This window comes from Corvus moneduloides, chromosome 9 (assembly GCF_009650955.1).
Source record: "Corvus moneduloides isolate bCorMon1 chromosome 9, bCorMon1.pri, whole genome shotgun sequence".
Lineage (NCBI taxonomy): Eukaryota > Metazoa > Chordata > Aves > Passeriformes > Corvidae > Corvus > Corvus moneduloides.
Genome location: NC_045484.1, coordinates 6,137,317 through 6,158,345, shown reverse-complemented (window position 1 = coordinate 6,158,345; position 21,029 = coordinate 6,137,317). Strand labels below are relative to the sequence as shown.

General features: G+C 39.7%; 2 protein-coding genes across 4 annotated transcripts in view; one reads left to right on the top strand and one right to left on the bottom strand.

Annotated features, from left to right (window-relative positions):
• The window catches only part of C9H1orf112 (chromosome 9 C1orf112 homolog), an 18,381-nt gene extending 1,856 nt beyond the window's left edge, over window positions 1–16,525 (bottom strand). The window contains exons 1-23 of the mRNA XM_032117545.1: window positions 16,338–16,525; window positions 15,663–15,702; window positions 14,873–14,961; window positions 13,576–13,680; window positions 12,897–13,037; window positions 11,748–11,910; window positions 11,319–11,403; window positions 10,635–10,773; window positions 10,114–10,194; window positions 9,715–9,779; window positions 8,165–8,313; window positions 7,482–7,590; window positions 6,831–7,017; window positions 6,405–6,487; window positions 5,977–6,028; window positions 5,570–5,659; window positions 4,685–4,870; window positions 3,880–4,002; window positions 2,879–2,974; window positions 2,330–2,443; window positions 1,800–1,904; window positions 960–1,040; window positions 136–249 (exon numbers count right to left, since the gene is read on the bottom strand). Coding sequence (XP_031973436.1) covers window positions 136–249; window positions 960–1,040; window positions 1,800–1,904; window positions 2,330–2,443; window positions 2,879–2,974; window positions 3,880–4,002; window positions 4,685–4,870; window positions 5,570–5,659; window positions 5,977–6,028; window positions 6,405–6,487; window positions 6,831–7,017; window positions 7,482–7,590; window positions 8,165–8,313; window positions 9,715–9,779; window positions 10,114–10,194; window positions 10,635–10,773; window positions 11,319–11,403; window positions 11,748–11,910; window positions 12,897–13,037; window positions 13,576–13,680; window positions 14,873–14,961; window positions 15,663–15,702; window positions 16,338–16,436 — 2,496 coding nt within the window. The 5' untranslated portion in view covers window positions 16,437–16,525. The remainder of the gene's footprint in view (window positions 1–135; window positions 250–959; window positions 1,041–1,799; window positions 1,905–2,329; window positions 2,444–2,878; window positions 2,975–3,879; window positions 4,003–4,684; window positions 4,871–5,569; window positions 5,660–5,976; window positions 6,029–6,404; window positions 6,488–6,830; window positions 7,018–7,481; window positions 7,591–8,164; window positions 8,314–9,714; window positions 9,780–10,113; window positions 10,195–10,634; window positions 10,774–11,318; window positions 11,404–11,747; window positions 11,911–12,896; window positions 13,038–13,575; window positions 13,681–14,872; window positions 14,962–15,662; window positions 15,703–16,337) is intronic.
• METTL18 (methyltransferase like 18) lies at window positions 16,471–21,029 on the top strand. Of its 3 annotated transcripts, none has more exons than XM_032117550.1 (2): window positions 16,471–16,568; window positions 17,080–21,029. In XM_032117550.1, the coding sequence occupies exon 2, from the start codon at window positions 17,204–17,206 to the stop codon at window positions 18,254–18,256; it is 1,053 nt and encodes a 350-aa protein (XP_031973441.1). In that variant the 5' UTR covers window positions 16,471–16,568; window positions 17,080–17,203; the 3' UTR covers window positions 18,257–21,029. The 3 variants fall into 3 exon arrangements, with proteins under 3 accessions (XP_031973441.1, XP_031973442.1, XP_031973443.1); XM_032117551.1 differs by having other exon boundaries at window positions 16,475–16,568; window positions 17,083–21,029; XM_032117552.1 differs by lacking the exon at window positions 16,471–16,568 and adding an exon at window positions 16,642–16,945 and having other exon boundaries at window positions 17,083–21,029.

Here is a 21,029-nt window from a genome sequence, read left to right as displayed (position 1 = left end):
GCTGGGAGTGCACGTGTGACCATTTTTCTCAGACCATGGAGGGCAGCCTTTTACCCATCTTAGCCTTTTCAGAGACTCCCCAGAACTGACAGAAATTAACAGGAGGACCCAGATAGCTTAAAGAAGCACACATACCTCTCCTGTTGACTCCAATTCTCCATCCACTTTTAAAGCCTGTGCATGCCAGGTAATCCTTTCTTGCTTCAGGCGTTCTGTTCGTGCTTCTCTCGTCTCTTCCACCTGCCTTGTCTAGGGAGAAAGCCCCAAGAGAGGTAACTAAACCCAGGCAGCATTATCAACCTTCATAGGCTCAATTTATATGCCAGAACAAAAGGGAGGGAGGGAGAGATTTTAATGTGCAGTTCAAAGAATATTATGTCTCACACACTTCTGATCAGAAGATTGAAGTTATCTACAACTTTGGGTTAGCATCACTGGCAGCTATCAGTTCTGTAAATGACCTCCTTGCCAAAAGCTGCTCAGCCAGAGAGCCCTGCCTCTCTTTCCCAGTGTCTGTCCTGCAGCAACAGCCACCTGCTCTTAAGAGGATTTCTGCTGTTTTGCAAAAGGTAGTAAGATGTTTCACACATGATAATTTAGATTTCAGAAACTGATCCAAGAGAAATGGGGAAGGAAATCAAACCAAATCAACAAATCCTGTCTTTTTAATATGTAACTTCTTTCAAAAATAAGAGTGTAATTTAATAAGTATTTTTTGTTTAAGGAGGATAAATGCTTTGTTTTTAAAGTTGGAAGTACTGGAGAAGCAGTGTGCATAGGAATGGCAGTTGTTAATTCTGCTGATTAAAAAAAGTAGAAAAGTTCAACCAGACAGTTTATTTTAAAGTTATTTAATGGTCATGCAGATAATGCAAGTGTAGACCCATGCTGTGTATTGCTTATAGCAGATGTACAGCATCAACTAAGAAAGCAGTAAAATGGTTAAACAATATATGTACCTTAGCCAGAAAATTAACAACTTTGTTCTTAGCTTCTTCAGAATTAAGGCACCAAGGAACAACATCTTCATGTCTTGTTTCCTGTCAAAAATGTTATTGATTGTTTAGTACATTCATGCTAACAAGGGAACAAAATAGATGTTTCTGTGACAGTCCCTGCCCTCTTGCAACCAATCTAAGCAACCAGTGCCTAATCTTTCTTCACTTCCAGCTCCTGAAATCAATTCCAACTGCACTAGCCCTCAGTACTTTTAATGTGCAGTAGCATCTGTAACTAAGATCCGGATTGTGCAGTGAGGAGCAGCAAACATTTAAGACAGGAGAATTTCTGTACAATAGAAGTTAACAGAGTCAAGTGCCTGTGATGCCATGATGATTTTTTGCCTTTTCTTTTATACCCCTTTTATAACTTTTTATAACTTCTGTATTCTTTGTGCTTTTTGCCTACATTCTTGGAGTTGTTTGTTCAGGTAGGAGACTAAACATTTTAGAAGCTTCGTAGTTAGGGATCAGTGTGCCCCAGACCCCAAGGTCCTCTCCAGAACACACTTTGTAAACTAAGATAGAATCATCCAGGCAAAGGTTCCTTGGGGAGGGGGGGCTCATTCGAGCCTCTCATTGGGGAATTTTTGATAGATATGCTAATTACTAAGACCTATACTGTTAGACCAGATCTTTTGTGGGTGTGCATGGAGGTGCATTCGACCTGGACGTGTGCACCTAAGGCTCCTTAAAATAAATACCAAGGTAAAATCTCTTTTTCCCTTCTAACCGTGTTCGACTCTTGATTTTCAAACCAGGAAAAGGCATCACCTGCACCCAGAGTTGTGCTCTTCTCACCTCTGCAAAATGTGTGAACGCCTCCAGTGCGTGCTGGTGAATCAGCCAGGTCTGGTCAGCCAGCAGAGAGGCAAACAGACAGGACAGCTGGGGCACAACCTGCCTCTGCAACAAGAACAAACATCCATCAGTTCCCAAGAGTTAGTTGTGCATATCTCACCATCATGATTTATTATTAAAGAATCACTGTAAGACTGAGGGACAGGTTTGGGAAATGCATGAGTGCTACTGCCCTGTCTGGCTAAAGAACCACTGTGAGGGAGGTGATGTGTTCCATTCTCACTTCTTGTTGCTTCTCACCAGTGAGAAAGGACTGGCATTTGAACCTCCAAGCATCTTGTATGCACTCAGCACCTCTTGATGAAAAATAAATCTGCTGCAGACTATTAATCCAAGACAATTATCCTGGCACTCCTGTAAGTATGTAACGAACTTGATCCTTTAACTGTAGTTTTTAATATATTTAAATAATAGGCATATCTTTTTATCAAAAGACAAGATAATTTCACTAAGGCCACAATTACATTTACCTGTGCTTCTTGTGGTATAAACACCTTTCCCATGGAAGACAGAAAATCCACCATTGCTAGACGGACATGATCCGGAGGATGCAGCTGGAGCAAGAATGACTGCAGTGCAAACACCTGCGGGAGACAAAACCCCAGCAAAGCTCCATCAGACAGACTGCAGGTGAAAACTGTGCAGGCTCATCTCTAAATCCAAACACAGGGAGTTTAGAAACCTGAAGGAGGTATGCTGCACCTCCAATAAAACTGGCCAGGATAAAGCTGCAGGGTGCATTTTAGAAAGAAATGACCATGCTCTCTATAGCACATCTATATATCTCAATTATCTTACAAAGGAAAGGGATTCTCAAAAGCAGTGTTAACCAAAATGCCATGTGCTTGGTTTAAAGGCCAGGGAAATAATCAAGGAAGATTATTTTCTTGTTAAGAGAAAGCCAGACCATGAGATAACTCATCTGAGGTTTCAACAAATCACAAAGAACTTGGTTTTCATGTAGTGAATTATTCATAAGGTAGTGTTGGGGATTTTATGATTTTTTTTTTTTTTTTTACCTGGGTAATCAGTTGAGCATCTAATGCTTGGATGAAAAATTCCGAAAGGTGAAGTAATAAACACAGTGTCTTCTGGAGACATGGCTCATCTGAGACCTTGAAGAGAACACAAGATATCAGTAACATTGCATTTTAGCTCATGAAATAACAACTTAGGAAATGTCAAGTTATAGTAGTGTTCCAAACTTCTTAGCCTGACTTCACATTGTAAGCACTGCATTGTAAGCAGCAGAAGAAAATATTAAAATAATCGTATTGATATTTCTAGGTAGTCATATTGTATAAGACCATTTTCTTTGATTTTTATGGAGAATATTTCTTAACCCTCATCTCCTTCCACCACTCACTAAAATGAGCACCTAAAGGCTATCTGAACTATTTCTTTTCACTTTCAGTTGCCAAATGTCCTAACAGAATGGCTGACGTTGGAAAAGACCTCTGAGGGGGCACATTGTTGGCTCTTCACTCCCACTCTCAAACTTTCTTTTTTAATCTGGAGCATGAAAATCCTGACAATCCTTTCTTCTTTCCTTTATGCAGCTGCAGCCATGAACAGGTACGTGGTCACAAACACATTGCCTGACCCCCTTGGGAGGAGGGTGATTAGCCCTGTGCCTCCCCATGTGCTGGGCTGTGTTCTAATCAAATCACCCTGAGTTTTGTTCACATTCTAATGAATATTAAAATACACTAAGTTTGTAACTGCTATGAATCAAAATCATGTATTGCAGGCTTCTCCTTGAGCAAGTCCGAATCTGACACTAACAGATGGAGTAACAAGGAACCAAATATGTAATACTCAGGAAATTCAAACTCAAGCTTCCCAGAGCTCATGCCTGCCCAACAGATAAACCAGATGAGAGCAGATGGGCAGCACTTGTACACTGTACTTTACTGAAGCAGTCCAATCCAAATAAAACAAATGAGTAACAACAACTTGAGGAAACAGCACCTGCCTCTCCAAGACATGTTTTTACCAGTGGAGCAGCAAATTCTCTTACCTGCTTAGCCTGGAAAAAAAACCAGAACTGACTGAGCACTCCCAAGACAGATGCCTTAAGTTCTGCCTCCAGAGTGTCATCAGCAGAACTGCAGGCAGCCAGCAGGACAGAAAGGGCAGTGTTCTAGGAGAAAAAAATGTGTAAGACCAACCAAAACAAACTACACATAAACCAACCCAAAACCCCAGGCTCATACGAAACATCTAAAATGATACAAGATGGTAAGAAGCCCAAAGTGCTGTGTCAACTGTACAGAACAGTTAATCCAGCAGGACACCAGCCAATAAAGCTTCCAGAGCAGGGAAACCATCCATTACTCCTGTGAGTTTCACACACGCTGCAGGTCATTTGCTGCACTGGCTGGAGAAGTCTGGCAGCAGACACTTCATGTGGAAGCCTCTGATTTCTCACATTCCCTCACCAAGGAGACCAGTGAGCATCCTTCAGATATGATGCTGCATAAAACCAGTCAGGACTTTAAAACTGAAGAGTAATTGTATGCTAAGGTATAGTATAAATCAGAAATGCTGAAGAAAAATACATCTGCTCACCCAGAGAGCAAAGAACAACTAGAGTAACTAATGAATCACAAGACTTCCACTGTCACAGTAGAGGTCCTAAGGTGCTGCATACTACAAGAAAACAACATGAGAGTTCTTGCTCATGCATATGCCAGCCAGGTGGAGAAAAAAGCTGTGCAACAGACTGAAAAGTAAAATTGAGGTGACAGCAACAGAATCCTTGTAGTTTTCAAACTAGAATGTAGAGTTCAAACATTTTTCCAAAGACAAGCAGATCTCCTTACCACAGGTGGGAGCTCTCCCAAGGCACGGCTGCTGTTCAGCCACCACCAGCACCGTGCAAGCCCTGCCGTGCACAGCTGAGATGCCACTTGTATCCTAAGGTCAGGATTCAGGGCTCTGAGAGACACGTGCTGCCACACAGCCAAGTTCTCCACCTCTTCAGGAAGAAACTTATGAGCAAATTCTACCTGGAAACAAAAGATAATAGAAACTAAACAGGCCACAAAACAATTTGATAGTCTGAAAAATGAGAAACCAAAATGCACTGCTGGTTTGCTTCAGATACATTATGTGAAAAAAGTTGAGTAAAATATTTCATTTTTTAAATAAAATCCAACCTTTTATATAAAAAACATTTAAAAACTGCCACCTCCCTTGTCACATATAGGACATCAGAATGATTAGGCAACTGATTCTTTCAGCTGCTTGAAGCAATGGCACCAGTGAGTAGAACAAAGGGCTCTCCAGAGTACACAGAGAGGCACTGACAGGACAGGACACTACTCCTGATACCTGATGTCATGGGAATGCTCACAAACACCAGTCACAGATGCAATGACAGGACACAGTTTCAGCAAATCTGGGGAGTTATGCTGTTTTCATATTTTGTCAAAAAAAGGACTTCACTGATGCCCAATAACACTCTTAGAAAGGTCAATGTGCTTTTCTTATTTTAAAGAGCACTTCTGCAAAAAGTAGGATCCACAATAAGTAATAACTTAGTGACTTAATGACTTTGACTAAGTAATAACAAGTACAATAACAAGTGCAGCAAGTGAGCACTCAATGTCTTGTCACTTCTCCAGAACTGAAAGGGGATATTTTAACACAGGTCACTGATTCAAATCTCTTCTACTGACAACAGCAGATGCTGGTGCTGTACTTGCCTGATGCTCTGGAGCCATCAAGAACAGCATTCGCTTCAGCAGCACACCCAGGGCAGAGACCTGGGAGCAGTCACTGGGCCAAGCCTTTACCTGCATTAGGGTAAAAAAGTAATGCACCTCATTACACTAAGGGAAAAAGCACCACTTAGCAAATAAATTCTATACAGGATGTTCTCAGAATTGCTGTGTGCAGTCACAGCAGTAACACTGTCAATAAAATAAGCAGGGCATATTGTTTTATATTTTCACTGTACTGCTTCTGCTAATTACTAATCCAATCTGAAGAACTGAAACAATCTCCATTTGGATTTATAAAAAGAATTCCTGTCTTTGATCATTTAGAATCTTTGCTGGTAGCACTCAGATTTAAACTGTTGCCAAACTGCAAACATCACTGTGGTTCTTACCAAGTGGGCGATCACATTAACGTGGTGAGCACACAGCTCAGCTGTTCCATACCTGAAACATGAGCGAGAGCAGTTTGTGAATCTGTACTTCCAATTCTTTTACAGACTAAATATTATAAATCTTGTCTGAGAAATTGCCATTTCCTCTAACATATTTAAACTTGATTTGCAGACACAATCTACTTGAGACAACCATTTCAAAAACCAATTACTAAATAACAGAGAAGCTATGTTCATCTTGCTTGCAAGAATGTAAAAATGGCTAAGCCATTTCTACTCCTAATTTTCAAAGTATGTTCTGTATCTGAAAATAATCCAATTCTGGGACAATTCTGTCTTACAAAAATCTCTCTCAAGGAATTAAGTACAACAACAAAATGAACTGGATGTGTGGAAAACCTGCTTGACTTGTAATAGGAGCATCTTACCGGGCAAGGAAGCACCACGAGTCCATTGCTAGCAGAGATGTGATCATACTGGAACCCAGCACAGCATCCAGCAGGGCACACTCCTGAGGAGAAATGGGAAAATTAACACAATTTGAATACTGCATAAAAGAAAGCACTGAACTTTTATAACGACTTGACCTTCCCTCCTGCGAAAGAGCACAAAAATTGCCAAAACCACCAGGTCCTCAAGAACTTGTAGGAAGCTTTATTTTCCCCTTTCCCACAAGTGACATTTGCTGTATAACTGAACTCCAGTCATGTAACTGTGTCACAGCTGATTTCTACAGAACCACTTCTTACCCAAGCATCTCTCCAGAGTTACATCATTAGAAAGAACCCATTCTTTTTAAGGAGCACCTATGCATCACAACAGCTGAAGAACTGATAAGCAAAACCCAATCTTACCAGCTGAGGGAAGTATGATGGGAGTGTGGAAGCAATGAAGGAGCACAGGTGGACACAGACATAGTGATAGAGGGTGATGGGAACTGCTGGCTGTCCGGTACTGACCACCTCTGGCAAACGGACAGGGAGAGAAAGCTCCCCACAACATTGCTGGAAACTGAAGAAGAGAGCTGAAAACAAAGACAGGCTGCAAGGGGGAAAGAAAAAAAAACAAAAAAGAGAACAGCCTGGTTACAGATATGTAAGTCCCATATCCTGCAAGCAACATCTGTATTAAAAAATCTTTGTCTTTGGCCAGAAAAGATGGCAATAACTTCTGTGCTTTTACACCAGATTATTAGAGGGTTCAGGCATAAAAGTGTGAGATTTTAACTTAGTGAAGTATCAATGAATTACACACATATCCTTCTTCCTACCCTGCAAGTACTCGAAATACCATTCCTTTCCTGCAAAAACAAAGACATCTCTGGCTCTGTAGCCTTCACTCCTGAGGCAATGAACACCAGATCCTATTTGTCTTGGCATAAGGATATAAATCCATAGTGACAATTTTACTGTTCAGTTGCAAAGGAAACTCAAGCAGCTGAGCCCCTTTGTTTGCCTGTATGGAACAACTGCTGTGGTGAAGTACAACCAAAACCTTTTTAGTACCTTTTTCCTGTGTTCCAGAGAGTTTGCACTTCTTCAGGCTGAGAGGACAGCTTGTCCATTATGGTAAGCAGGAGGAGACACTGGGGCAGCTGCTGCTCAGGAGGGAGACCTGTAGAAGTTTGGGTTTCAAATGTGAAGTAAGTTGGATGGATATATTTAGTGTGTGTGTAAACTAGCTTTTAAGCAAGTGTATAGGCAAACTGATGAGCTATCTCAGAATTGTGATATGTTGGTCAGGGCAGAAATCAGGGAGAAGGGCTTATTGAAACAAAAAGCTGATAATTTTTCAGTTTGAAGGCATTCTACTTTTCACAGAAAATACTTAATTTAGGAAAAAATAGCTGTCTTCCCCCAACAACAGAACAGCAGAAAAATTTCATCTTACTTCAAAAGTTTGTGGCAAACGTGGATTGAAATTATGCAAAAGAGCAGAATTGATAGGATTGGTGTTAACCAGATTAATATTGCAGTTGTTATGAGTACTTTGGAAAAGATGAATTCAGCAACAACATGAACTATCCATTATAAAATCCATCCAAGTTAGCATGCAATCAGTTCTATCACAGTACTTACAAAAGAACCAAAGACAAGCAAACGAGTACAGAATATTGCTTATGGTCCAAAAAGCCAAAATGTCAATCCTGATCCCTCGGACAGCACTGAGAGCGGTACTTTCAACCCACCTAACTTTTCACTTAACACTTGCTCCATGAAAGGACTAAAGGGAAGAAGCTGGTTGATCAGAGGGTCCAGAGCCACAAGAAAAACCCGGGATATTTCATCTTGATGAACTTCCAAGATCTCTGGAGCATAAAGACTGTGAGGAAATTTGCTGAGGGGGAATAAAAAAAAAAGAAGTTTAATTTTCTCAGTAGCATTTTCAGCAACACTACTTTTCTCCAAAAGAGCTACAAAAAGGCAAATTCATTATTTCCTTGCTCCTGTGAAATAAAAGACAGAAAAGGCTCCCCATTTGAAAATATCTGTTATAGCCCAAGAGTTACAACTCGGCATTCAGTCTTTAAAATAAGCATCATAATCCACATTTTACTAAACATTTAAAGAAAACCTTACAAGCTCACAGAAAATGTATGTAAAATACATAACATCTATTAGAAGAAACACACCAAATCACAAAGAGTTGAGCGAAAGGAAAAGCCAAGAAAAATGCCTTTATAAACAATTTGACAGTCATAAATGTGACGGCACTAATTTAACACACGACCCTAAAAGGGTATCACAATTTCTCTGAAGAGCAAAAAAAACCTTGGGCAATAAAAGAAAAAAAGAAGCAATATGAAAAAAAAGCAAGAGATCATGAAATGAAAACCTTCTACTCTTGCAGCTTATAAAGTCAACTGTAAAAACGCTACCTTCCTACTCAAAAATCCTGCTCAGTTTCCCTGAGTGAATAAAAGTTTACCTCAACCTTCCACTTGAGAAAGACCTACAAGGTAAGTAAACTTAGAAGAAGAAACTCATAAAAAAATATCCATCCACCCAATCTTGCAGTGGAACATGCAGTAAACTCAGGTGCACATCTCACCACAGAACCTGGTTTGAATTCCAAAAAAAAAGGCCAAAATCAGCCTCTGATTTCATAATATAAAGAATTACCAGTACAAAGTCTGTGTTTCCTTATGCCTCCCCATCACTGCAGCAAATAGAACAAAATTTTTTGAAAGGAAAGTGATAAACCACTTGCAGACATTTATAATTTATTATAAGACCATCTGCTTCCAGAAGAACCAAAGTCCTTCTGTGAGACTTCAGAAGATTATTAATACAACAATAAAGCTATGAAAAATTTTAGGATACTCTCTTTCTGATCCCCTCTTTCTCCAGGACAAATTTTTCCATACTTTGTCTTAAAGTAGAAACAATCTGTCAAAAGGCACTGCTGAGAACTGCATTTAGTCCTAGAATTTTTTTCCCTGCATATTCTACAGATAATTTGTTAATAAATGTTGCCATAAATAGTTGCAACAAAGTTAAAGGTTTGTCATTACGGGACATGCACAGTACTGATCAGGAAGGGGGTTTAGGTAACCATGTAACACAAAACCGCATAATTTATTAAAAAATATTTTAGCTTTCTGTACATGAAAAAAGATAGCAACAACTCTGGAATGAGAACTGCATTTTTACATCTCAAAATATTTGTAATTTAAGAATACAATATGGAAATGTTATTAAGACACTATCAATAATAGATTATTTGTACTTCACATACCTGTATATCTGAAGAAAGAGCTGATGTAACTGAGAACAGGAGTCAGAGAAGCAAGCAAGAAATTCCTGCAAAAGCCATCAATTTTGAGTGATACTTTTAAAATAAAATACATGATTAATTATATTAATTACTGGACATCTCCTACCAACTACTCAGCGCCACTGCATGAAACAACCTGGTTTAGTTTATTTTCCTGGGAAGTCCAAGCAGTAACCCTGCACAGGCTTGTGAGTATTTACTGGTGGAAGAACTACAAGCAGGTGATGTATGGATGTTAGTTACACTGCCCATATGGGATAGCCGTAAATTGTTAAGATATTATGCAGTACAAAATTATTCTATTTGCAGACCAGAGGCTTAAATTTAATACTAACATAGAATTCAAGTATTAAAACATACCTTGGTGTAGTGTACAAGGGAGTTAGCAAAGAACCTGCACAATTTGACTGTCTTCTGGAACAGCCTGACGTCAGTGCCCTCCTGTCCAAAAGAAGCAGTTCTAAAACTTAATATAGAGTAACACATCAAAACAGGAAGTTAGATTGCTAACCTATTTCACATTTGATTCTCTACAGACTCTGCAGCTAAGGGGGAAAAACTTTAAAAATATTCAGTATGTATGCTTCAACATTTTTAGAGCAATATTAAGAATTTGATTGACCTTGGGATATTGTCAGTTTAGGAAATAAAAAAAATTCTTACATAATTCTTACATAAGTGAAAACTTAAGTGTCTCAGTAAAACATTCTCAATCTACACAAAGTTATGGGCCTCACATTCATGTGGTTTCACAGGTGTTTTGCCTACCACATGAAATAAAACCCCAAAAAACCCAAACCAAATTACTCCAAGTGATAATACAGCACAAAGAATTTATCCTCCTCAAGTTCACTGGCAGCTTTGGAAGCTTTTTAATTCACCTGTATCTCTGACACCTTCATTTGCTCAGCCAGCTGCAAACAGGAGTCAAAAGAAAGAAGAGTGTCCTTGCACAGGCCACCAAAGATGTCACTGTGTTTCAGGTGGCACTGCAGCAGGGAGTGATGCTTCAGGCTTTGCCTGAAAGACAGGAATATAATCAGGTATTTAATTGTCAGAAGTGATCGTGCAATGAGTTCCTACAAATCCAAGCAACTAATTCTTCTATTTAGGCTTTTATTCAGCAGTGATTGGTGCAATATCCATGTACACTGAAAGCAGAAACTCGGAGAGAACAACTCTCCCCATGGCCATGGCTGAAACACAGGGGAGAGGCAGGACGGAAGCACAAGACAGACAACTCAACCCAAAAACGTCTACAAAATTGCAGGTCAGACCTCTTAATATTATTTATTCAGACAATGGTGTTTTAAATTTTCTTCTGCATTGCAATACAAAAAGTCAAGTTTCTATTACTTTTCATACCAATTCCTACCTACTTTCACTGAAAGTGCTTTAATATTACCTCCTAGCTAAATTTCTCAATTGTTTCTAAATTTACTTACTAAATAGCTACATTGAATTCTCTAATTTTAATTTTATTAGAAACTCTGAACACAAAGCAATTGAGATGTTCATTATTTAAAATGATAGCACACTAAAATCCGAAGAGTTCCATGACATACTTGATTATGAACTTCCATGTATTGGCATGAAGAGCGTGGTCCATATTGGAAATTACAGAGCAGATCTCTAGCACAGTGTGGATTACTAAGGAAATAATAACAGCAGCAACAGAGTTAAATCAGTTTATGAGTTCACAGCAATCCCAAGAGAATACTAAGAGAATAGCAGCACATTGACATGAATTGGGAAAATGGCTCAGCATTTAGGTGTTGCCCCTTTCCTACAAACCTACACAACATGCCCCATGCCACAGAGGAAGCTTCAGGAGAAAAATGGAAATATTTCAAGCTTCAAAATGCTCCTTTCTGAAAGGCTGGTCAGGACAGCAGGAACTGAGCACACTCAGAAACTTGTTTTAAAATTTCAAACATACTCTCCATAGAAAAAAATACTGAGCAAGACTAAGAAAGTATTAAATCCAAATATACCTGACACCATATATGTGATGTCATCTTCAGTGGAAGCAGACCCTATAGAAATCAGATCAACCAGTTCCATCAGCTGTTTCTGAAGGGAGTAAGTTTCCTTAAACATGGCTTGTAGGAGGTCAGAAATTAAATGCAGGTGCCCACAGTACACTGATTCACTGTCCTGAAATGGGGAGGGAGAGGTTTATGAAAGAGTTCAGGACTCACAGCCTGATTTTTCACATGCTGAAAACACCAAGAGCTTCACCGTACATTTCTCTGGAAAAAAAACAAGGCACAGATATACCTACTTTAACTCAATTTAACTCAATAACACAGCCCCTGACCACTCAATATAAACTGCATTCACCTGCAGCTCGTGGACAACTAATGAGGTCTGACTGGCTCTTGTGAGTTTTAGGGGGCTCTGGATTAGACCTCTATGTATGAACCTAAGATCATATTTCTGAACCAAACAGGACAATGTTAGCAATAAAGGAAGTAGCATTCCAAATACTTCCCAATACTTTCATATTAGAATTGCTAGATAAAGGTATGGCACCTGAGTTTGAGTCCTGACTTGGAAAACTGATGTAAATATTCCCATAAGAAAGACAAAAGTGAAAATGAAAGACATCCAAAAGTTAGTGTGTTCTTACAATAATCTTATTTTATTTTCAATGCTTAGAGGGGATTACTGTTGCGTCTGAAAATCCAGATCAGTCCATATCTGAAACTGATACACGCTACTCGTGGTAACCAACCTAAATCTGCTAATCTCAACTTTCAATATGTTCTGGAACTTCAGAAAAATAAGGTAGGTCACACCATGTTTGTAGCCATTTGTAGCTCTGAAAATACTGCAGCCATCAAGGCTGCACAGATCTCTCAGAGCACTCTGCTCATGAGCAGAATGTTCAGTTAACACTGATGCAAAATATGGAAATAGCCCAGTCTGAGCCTCTCACCAGCAGGTCAGATTTGCTGGGCAGACAACTGAAAAATCATCTTTGTACTTGTGCACTAAGTGCATTCTGCAAACGATTTAACAACTAAAATTTAAAGAATAATAATTCGACAACAATATAATTTCAGAATAGGATCTTCTTATAAAGTGTTTCCTAAAAGCCAAGGAGCGTAAGGATTTTTGTGCTTCCAGCAGAACCTTACCTTGCAGTGTGTGAAGGTGCTCTTTATCACATAGAGGACGGAGGAAGGGAGGGAGCGGATGCTCTGCAGGGACACGCACTCCTGCAGCGAGCACACGTAGCGCACACAGCCCGTCAGAGTCTCCAGCAGCTGCACCATGGTCTGAGAGCAAGGATGAACAACATCAGGCTATGCTGCTCACTCCTGCAATACCTCCAAAAGCATCTTTTCTTAGCTGAAATGCACCGAGATTTTTATGGCATTTAAAGTTCACTGCTATTTGCATAAATAAGTAACTTGTTAAAGATAATAAAGGTCCAGAGCTTTTCTCCGATACCATATCCTCTGTGAAAACTTCTTACTTCTTTGACTATTGTTCTCCACTTACAAAAATTTTAAAACTTAGAATGAAGTGACTGTATAAACAGGCGCCAGATTCACTCTTTAAATATGGGGATTCACATTCCATCTGCAATAGGAACTTAAGCAGAATTTGAGATGATTTTTTAAATTATTATTAGCATCACATGCTAGATGTAATCAAATCATTCACAAAATGTTAACTGAACTACAAAGGAAGATTAAATTACATTTTAAACACCAGTAGCTGGCAAAAACATTCTAAAAACACTTTAATAGTTTAGATAAAAGCAAAGAGTGATGTAAACATTATTTTGACAGCTTATGTGATGGGACTTGCCTGTAACAGATTCCGTACAGTACTTCGTAACTCTGTGCTCTGGCTGGTCAATCCTTTGGCCTCGCTGGATAATTCACACATCAAGTTATCAAAGAACTGTAGAGTCTGTCAGAACACAACAAAACTGAAACATTGTATTTACAAAGGTACCCATGCAAATAGTAACACCATGGCATGGAGGCACAGACAGAACTTACAGGAGAAAACACTTTCCAGCATTTCAGTCACAAAGCATGATATAACAAGAAGCGAAAATCTTCTACATATATATATTATAGACAGAAGATATTATAGCTTTTATTTCTTCTGAAATCTGTTAGTAAAACAAAATTCTTAGCTAATTTGCTTGAAAAATATATACCTCATGCTACCAAAGATTTTTTACTTAGTTAAAACTGTATCATTTAAAAAAGTATTTTCATTTTGTCTCAGAAAAATTATTTATTTGTTGAGAATGATTATTTACATTTTGAATACATTAAAAAAATAAGTCCATGACATACAAACAACATCTATTTCTACTTTAATTGAGGTTTTTTGGATATCTGATGAGTGTTACTGTTGAGACTGCAAAGACAGTGAGGTGCTTCTGGGCACATGCAGGATAAACATGTGGTACAGTGATTCTTTTTCAGGATATGCCTATTGGGAGATAATTTTCTTGTAATCTCCAAAATTTGTTACTTGAGATAAAGTAAGAGAAATCCAGTGGCCCTTTTTACTGGCTTCTTAAAATGGACAAGCTGAGGCCCAAAACTTAAACCAGTAACTTGGCACCGCTTTACTTCACTTAAAACACAAGTACTGATTTGAATACAACTATAGCACAAAAGTCTCCATCATTTAATCAGAAAAGAAAACATGTGTGAGGTCAGTACAGTCTAAAACTTTATTCACTATATTAATTCACAAATTTCACAACATTTATTCATGGTATAGGAATGTTGAGTTCTTCAGTTTACTTGTCCTGAAAAGCTACCTCTCATAAAAATTCTCCACCTTGGTCATTCTACAAAAAGCCCAATCTTCTCAAAAATAAATAAAACCCAAGTCTATTGCTGAATATAGAAAGCAGAATTGTATATTTGATTCTCTCCCTACTGTAAAGGATGAGAACAATCACAGAAACAATTCAACACAACACTGTGAAAACTCTTAAAGGGTAAAATTTCAGTTTCAATTTTTGTATCTCACAGAATAATTACATTGTGCAACTTCAAAAAAAGAATCACTGCATTCAAGCAGGTTCTAGCACTGGACTGACTGACAATTCCACAGTTAACTGGAGCTGTCCTACCTTAGGTAATACTTTAGAGAAGAAAGTTCCTTCCAAATCTTCAAGGCTGATATGTGGCAAAAACATTTCAGTCAGGATCCTCAAAACACCTGCAAAGAAAAAAATTTACAATGTGTGATTATCAGAAATATACAGCAACCTTGGAAACAAAGAACTGCAGAAAGCAAAAACAGATCAGGTACTTGATTTTGAGAGAGGCAACAGTTGCCTTATCTGAAATGCATGACAACACACATGCATTATCTGAAAAATCAAGTAACTGTAACAGCTCCAACATGCACAAACCCATTAAAAATAGCAGCACGCCTGACTAAACTTAGTTGAAGGCTGAGCACAACTGCCAGCCTAAAGATCTAGTATTTGCCATATTACAAACTGCAAATAGTTGCACATTTTATAATGTAACATAATATGCAATGTAACAGTGAGTTTTAGCAACACTTCTAAACAGTTACATATGAGCCTCATTTTCTTTTAACTATCAGCTTTGTCACCTGGAAGATAACAGCCCAAAAGACAATAAAACACAAGATAAAAAGCACCCTTCTTTCATGTGTTTAAAGATCAGAAGTAGCAGAAAGGAAAAAACAGCCTTACACGCAGAGCTTCGATAGGGACTTTTATAAAGCTTATTCAACATGCAGTTCGTGGAATTTGCAAGGTCCAGCAGGATTGCTGAAGACTCTGAAAATCCCTAGTTGTATCAGAAGTATTTTAAGCACTGCAGTGATTATAATGCAGTTGCAATACAGGGCTTCACAGGAAGAGGCACTTCTTAGCCATTACTTACGAATATGCTCCGTCCAGTCTTCAGACTCTTGATACATTGAGTAAAAACGTTAAAGAAAATCAAACTTGTTCTGCTATAAAGGTTATCTTTAAAGGACCTGCAGAAGCCACAGTGGCTTCTCTCACTCTGTCTCATATATGTATGAAATTGGCAGGGATGCTCCATAACCAAAGCAGCCTGATAGGCCAGAGTACCCATAGGACGAGAAAAGCATTTCTGCAATGTATTAGAAAGTAAATCTTGAGGGTTGGTTTTGTTTTGGTTTTTTTTTTGTTTTGTTTTGTTTTTTGTTTGTTTGTTTGTTTTTGTTGGTTTTTTTTTTTGGTGGTGTGTGGGTGTGGGTTTTTTAGGGGGTTGGGGTTTTTGGGGGGCCGGGGGGAAGGGTAGACGAGGGTTGCGTTGGGGAATTATCTACAGTGCTAAATGAACCACACACGATTTTCTAGATTCTATGACTCTTTTATTTCAGGGAAGGGCTGTACTCGTCTCCAGCAAAATTCCCTGTACCCGGCATTTCTATCCTGTGTCGGCCCCTCACAAAGGTTCCATCACTTTCCCTCACACAGATTTGATTGAACCGTGGAGCACTGAAGGATGCACACAACCCCCACACACCCGTCCTCACCACTCCTGTGCCTTCTCGCAGCCCCCCAAGAGCCCTGCTGGGAAGGATATAAGGAGCCGGGGCAGGACAGCGGGCAGCTCCCGGCGGCAGAGCTCCCAGTCCCAGCCGCCGAGCTCCCGCAGGAGCAGCTCGGGGTCTGTCTGGGACATGGCGGCCGCGCTCCCCTCAGGCCGGGGCAGCGGCGGGAAAGGCGCCCTGCGCTCCCACAAGGCTCCGCGGCCGAGGAAGCGGAAGCGGCTCCACGTGGGAGAAGGGGAGGACGGCTCCGCCGGCAGCCGCGGGTGGGTACGGGCACGGGGCAGGGAAAACGGGGTGGGAAACGCGCCCGGAGCGCCTCGCCCGGCCTGCGTAGGAGCGGAGAAGGGGCAGCGGGGCCACCCCGCGCACTGGGTTTGCGCCCATTGAAAGGCTGAGTCTGAAATGCGAGTTTTAGCGGAGTTAGCAGCTGTCCTAATTCCCTTGCCTTCTCATACCTATGGTATGTGAGAGGGGGGCGGGCACCGGTAACGCTGTGTTTTCATAAATTTAAATGGTTAGAGAGCGGGTTTTTAAAATCCCAGAATCGTTAGGGTTGGAAGGGAGCTCTGGAGATCATCCGGTCCAACCCCCCTTGCCAAGGCAGGGTCACCCAGAGCTGGTGACACAAGGACGTGTTCAGGTGCGTTTGGAATGTTTCTGGAGAGGGAGATTCCACGACTTCCTGGGGGAGCCTGGTAATGAAAATCAGGATGCTATAATTAGACGGTTTGTGCTGATATTAATGATACATAAAACTATTTACTCTATTTCCAGCAGTAATTCACCTGGCTCTTTGCAAGACATCTGATACTGCACCAGGAAAATACTCTTTCCTGTAACAATACCATAAAATCTGGCTGTAATAAATTAAGCTTTTTTAAAAGTGTTATTCCTGAAAATGGATTTTCGATTTAATTTTGCTGTTGATGAACATGAGAACAGTGAGGCAGATGCTCACTTCTTGGTGCTGTGCTCTCCACAACACAAGCAGGAATCCACAGAAAAGAGCAGGAAAACGGCTGATCCTGCAGCAGACTCCAGCCCTAAGCTGGGTACTGATAAGCACCAGAATGAGACAACTTCAAAGAAAAAGCTCTGTGTGAAAGCTGCCAAGGAGCATAGTATTCCCGAAGATCTCAACAAAGTATTGGAAAATAAAGTCATGGAAACAGTATTGGATCTGTCTTACGTAAAGTTGTCTGTATTGGAAATTATGTGTTCGGGTGACACCGACAGAGAAGGCATCGTGTCCAAAAGTGTTTCTTCTCACTCTGATCTCATCCCAGGAGTCTATGAAGGAGGACTGAAAATCTGGGAATGTACCTTTGATCTCATGGAGTACTTTTCTGAGGCTGAAATAGAATTTACCAACAAGACTGTATTGGATCTTGGCTGTGGGGCTGGATTGCTGGGAATTGTTGCTTTAAGGGGTAAAGCTGACAGAGTCCATTTTCAGGACTACAACAGCACAGTGATTGATGAAATAACCTTGCCTAATGTGGTGGCCAACTGTATTAATGAAGGCAGGAGGATGGGCAGTGGGAAGGACAGAAAAGCCAGCAAGACTCCTTCAAAGAGAGCCAGAAAAGCAGAGGGCTCACCTAACGTGCTCAACAGATGCAGATTTTTTTCTGGAGAGTGGTCTCAAGTCAGCCAGCTCCTGTTAAGCAGCAACAAACCCTTTTCAAAGTATGACATCATTCTCACCTCTGAGACCATCTATAATCCTGACTACTACAGTGCTCTGCATGATACACTAGCTGAGCTCTTGGATAAAAATGGCTGTGTGTATTTGGCAAGCAAAGTGCATTATTTTGGAGTTGGTGGTGGTATCTATCTTTTTGAGAAATTCATTGAAAAGAAAAATGTGTTTAGAACCAATATGGTTAAAACAATTAATCAGGGTCTGCAGCGATGCATTATGGAAATTGCTTTTAAAGATTCCTGTTAAAATTAAACTAATCCTTCAAAAATAACTTAAAAGTGTTTTAATCCTCATATCTCTTTGCTTTTTCCTCTTGTTATTCTGGTTTGACAAGTTAAGGATGTTGGTTGTTGAAATGTTTGACAAATTCTGGTGTCTGACTAGAAGTGAGGGACTTTTCTGATGTCAACTTTGCATAGAGATCTGCTTAAAGCAGCACCTTTTGATGATAACTAATTGTAATTTATTTGTGTTTAAAGGTTAAGCAAGTAGTTGTCTCCAGCCAGACTTTCACATTCTTTGTCAAGACCAGAACTGTACAGCACAGGAATGACATACATCACATGGGGATGACACAGCAGTGACCATGATGTATTGTAACTGAATTAGATACAGTTAGCATCCAAAATTAGTGCAAGAGGCTTTTCTCAAGGGTTGGGTGGTTTAACTGCAGCCGGATTCAGGCAGGGAGCACACACCTCTGAGCTCTGCTGCTTTGCCAGCAGAGGGGGATGTGATTGTAGTTATCACTTGTGTTCTACCCTGCTGGGGATCTCAGAAGTCCATGTAATACTTCCATGTGTAACGCACACATGACTTTTTCAAGCCTTTTTAAAAGTGTAACACAATACTTACTACTGTGGTCTGTGAATTTTCACATTCAGATTCTGACAGAGGCTAAGAAAATTTTGCCAAGGAATTAGAAAAAGCCACACTGGTTTAAAAGCTAACTTCAAAGAATATTCTACCCAAAAATAGGCTCCTTATGCCAACTAACCAACAAGCCTACAAATGAAATACTGGAGGATGATAGAACTGAGCTTTAGGAGACAACTGGAAAAGGAGATAAACTGTGCTATTAAATAGGACTTTAATTAGATTGCTGTACTGTTTTAACAAGATTTTTCCAGAAATTAACTGCCCCATTTTCAAAACTTGCTGGGGGTACTACTGAACATCCACACCTCTTCAGTCTTTTCACAGCAGTTTGGCAGGACAGAAAGCACTCAGAAAAGCCTGCATACAAGGCACTTTCATCAGCTGAAGATAGTGATGTTGCTGAAGAAATTGCCTTACCAAAAACGCAAACAAACCTGAAGAACTACAAAACCTGGTCTTGAGTGCTGTCACCAGCAATTCAATGAAAGAAAGAAAATCCACTGCATGTTTTGTCTTAGCCAAAACCAGACAAGAAGCTATTACACAGCTTATGTCATCATGCACTGCTTTATCAGGTACCCCTGCAGAAATAGAAACTTGGAGACAGCGGCCACTGCAGTAAATTGGATGCAAGGATACTCAGTGCAGAGCAGAAGGAACAGCAATCTGATGGGATGGAAAGAAACTTATTACAGCAGTGATCTAAATCACTTTAATTATGGCATCAAGTTTCCATCACTGAAGATGCTGAAACCCCAAGGTTCCTATTTTAATCCTGCTGCTATTAAGACAGAGTTGTAAAGGATTTCCTGTACTTTACAGGAGAGCCTTAACTACTGTTTCAGACTATTTTAAAGGGATGCTTTGGAAACTACTGAACTTGCCCTTTCATAGGGCAGGAGAGGGAGGAAAAAAGTCAGTTTTGCCATGACCGTCACTGTGCTTTGGAATTTTTCTGCACCAACTCTGAAACTTATTGACAATAACTGCTGACTACAGCCTGAGGAACAAAAAAAGTTTTTGCTTTGGCAGATCAAGAAGGTACTGTTAACAGCTGGGGTTTTTTTTTGTCAAAGCAGAAAAGCTGGAAACAAATGGATTACCATTTGTCATTTTTCAAACTCAGTCATAAGACAAATTATGGTTTGCACAGAACAGGTTGTTCTACACCTGCTAGGTCTAGTGCAGTTTCAGAGAACCATACCTGAAGTAATAAGAAACACTGGCCACTATGACAAAGAATATGGTTAAGAACAAGAATCTAATTTACTTTTTGATGAATAAATGAAGGTGCTTACAATATTCAACTATAATATTTCCTCTTGATAATATTCCACTATTAAACTCACTATCTTTGGTTTAATTACTATGTCTTCACTCAGTATTTTGCTCAAACATAGCTGAATTTGCACAAATACCAAATCAGAATATTTATGACTTCAAGGGAAGAATGGCAGAGCCACGATCTCAGTGTTTGCACACCTGCAAAACAGGTAACCCCACACAGTATAATTAGCCTCCCATTTCAGAATATGATGAGAAGATGAAGGATACTTTTTTCTCAGGTGAAATCAGCAAAATTAGCATTGGGATTTCTGTATTCTATGAGTTCTGTTCTTAGAATTCAGCAGATACATGCTGAGAGGAAAGAGAATTCAATACTTAGGCTATTGGTGTTTCAAAAACTTCAGATAATACTAATTTCCCTAATCTATGTTAAGACTTTCTCGAACTGAGAAATCCTCACCACCCTAGTGACCAGTGTCCTGCTTCTCTTCACAAACTGGAAGAGAATAAATTTTTCACTCCTTTCTAACACTTGTACATATTAGTTAGTGACCAGGGAAATTAAATTGTCCCAAATGACATTGCACTAAGTAACTGAATTGGGAGGTCCCTCAGAGTATTTTTTTGATGACACATTAAAATCCTTCTATGAAGAAGTATAACGTAGAGATAAGCTGGTAACTCAATTTTGATCAGCTCACTCCAAATCATCACTTTTTTTCTCCCCTCATGCCATCACCTCACATTTTGAATGAGTCATTACAATAAGAAATCCGGTCTAAATTATGTCTTTCCTGTAAGTATTGTGGAGACAAAGATTAAAATCACTCATTAAATACCCCAGGAAACGAAA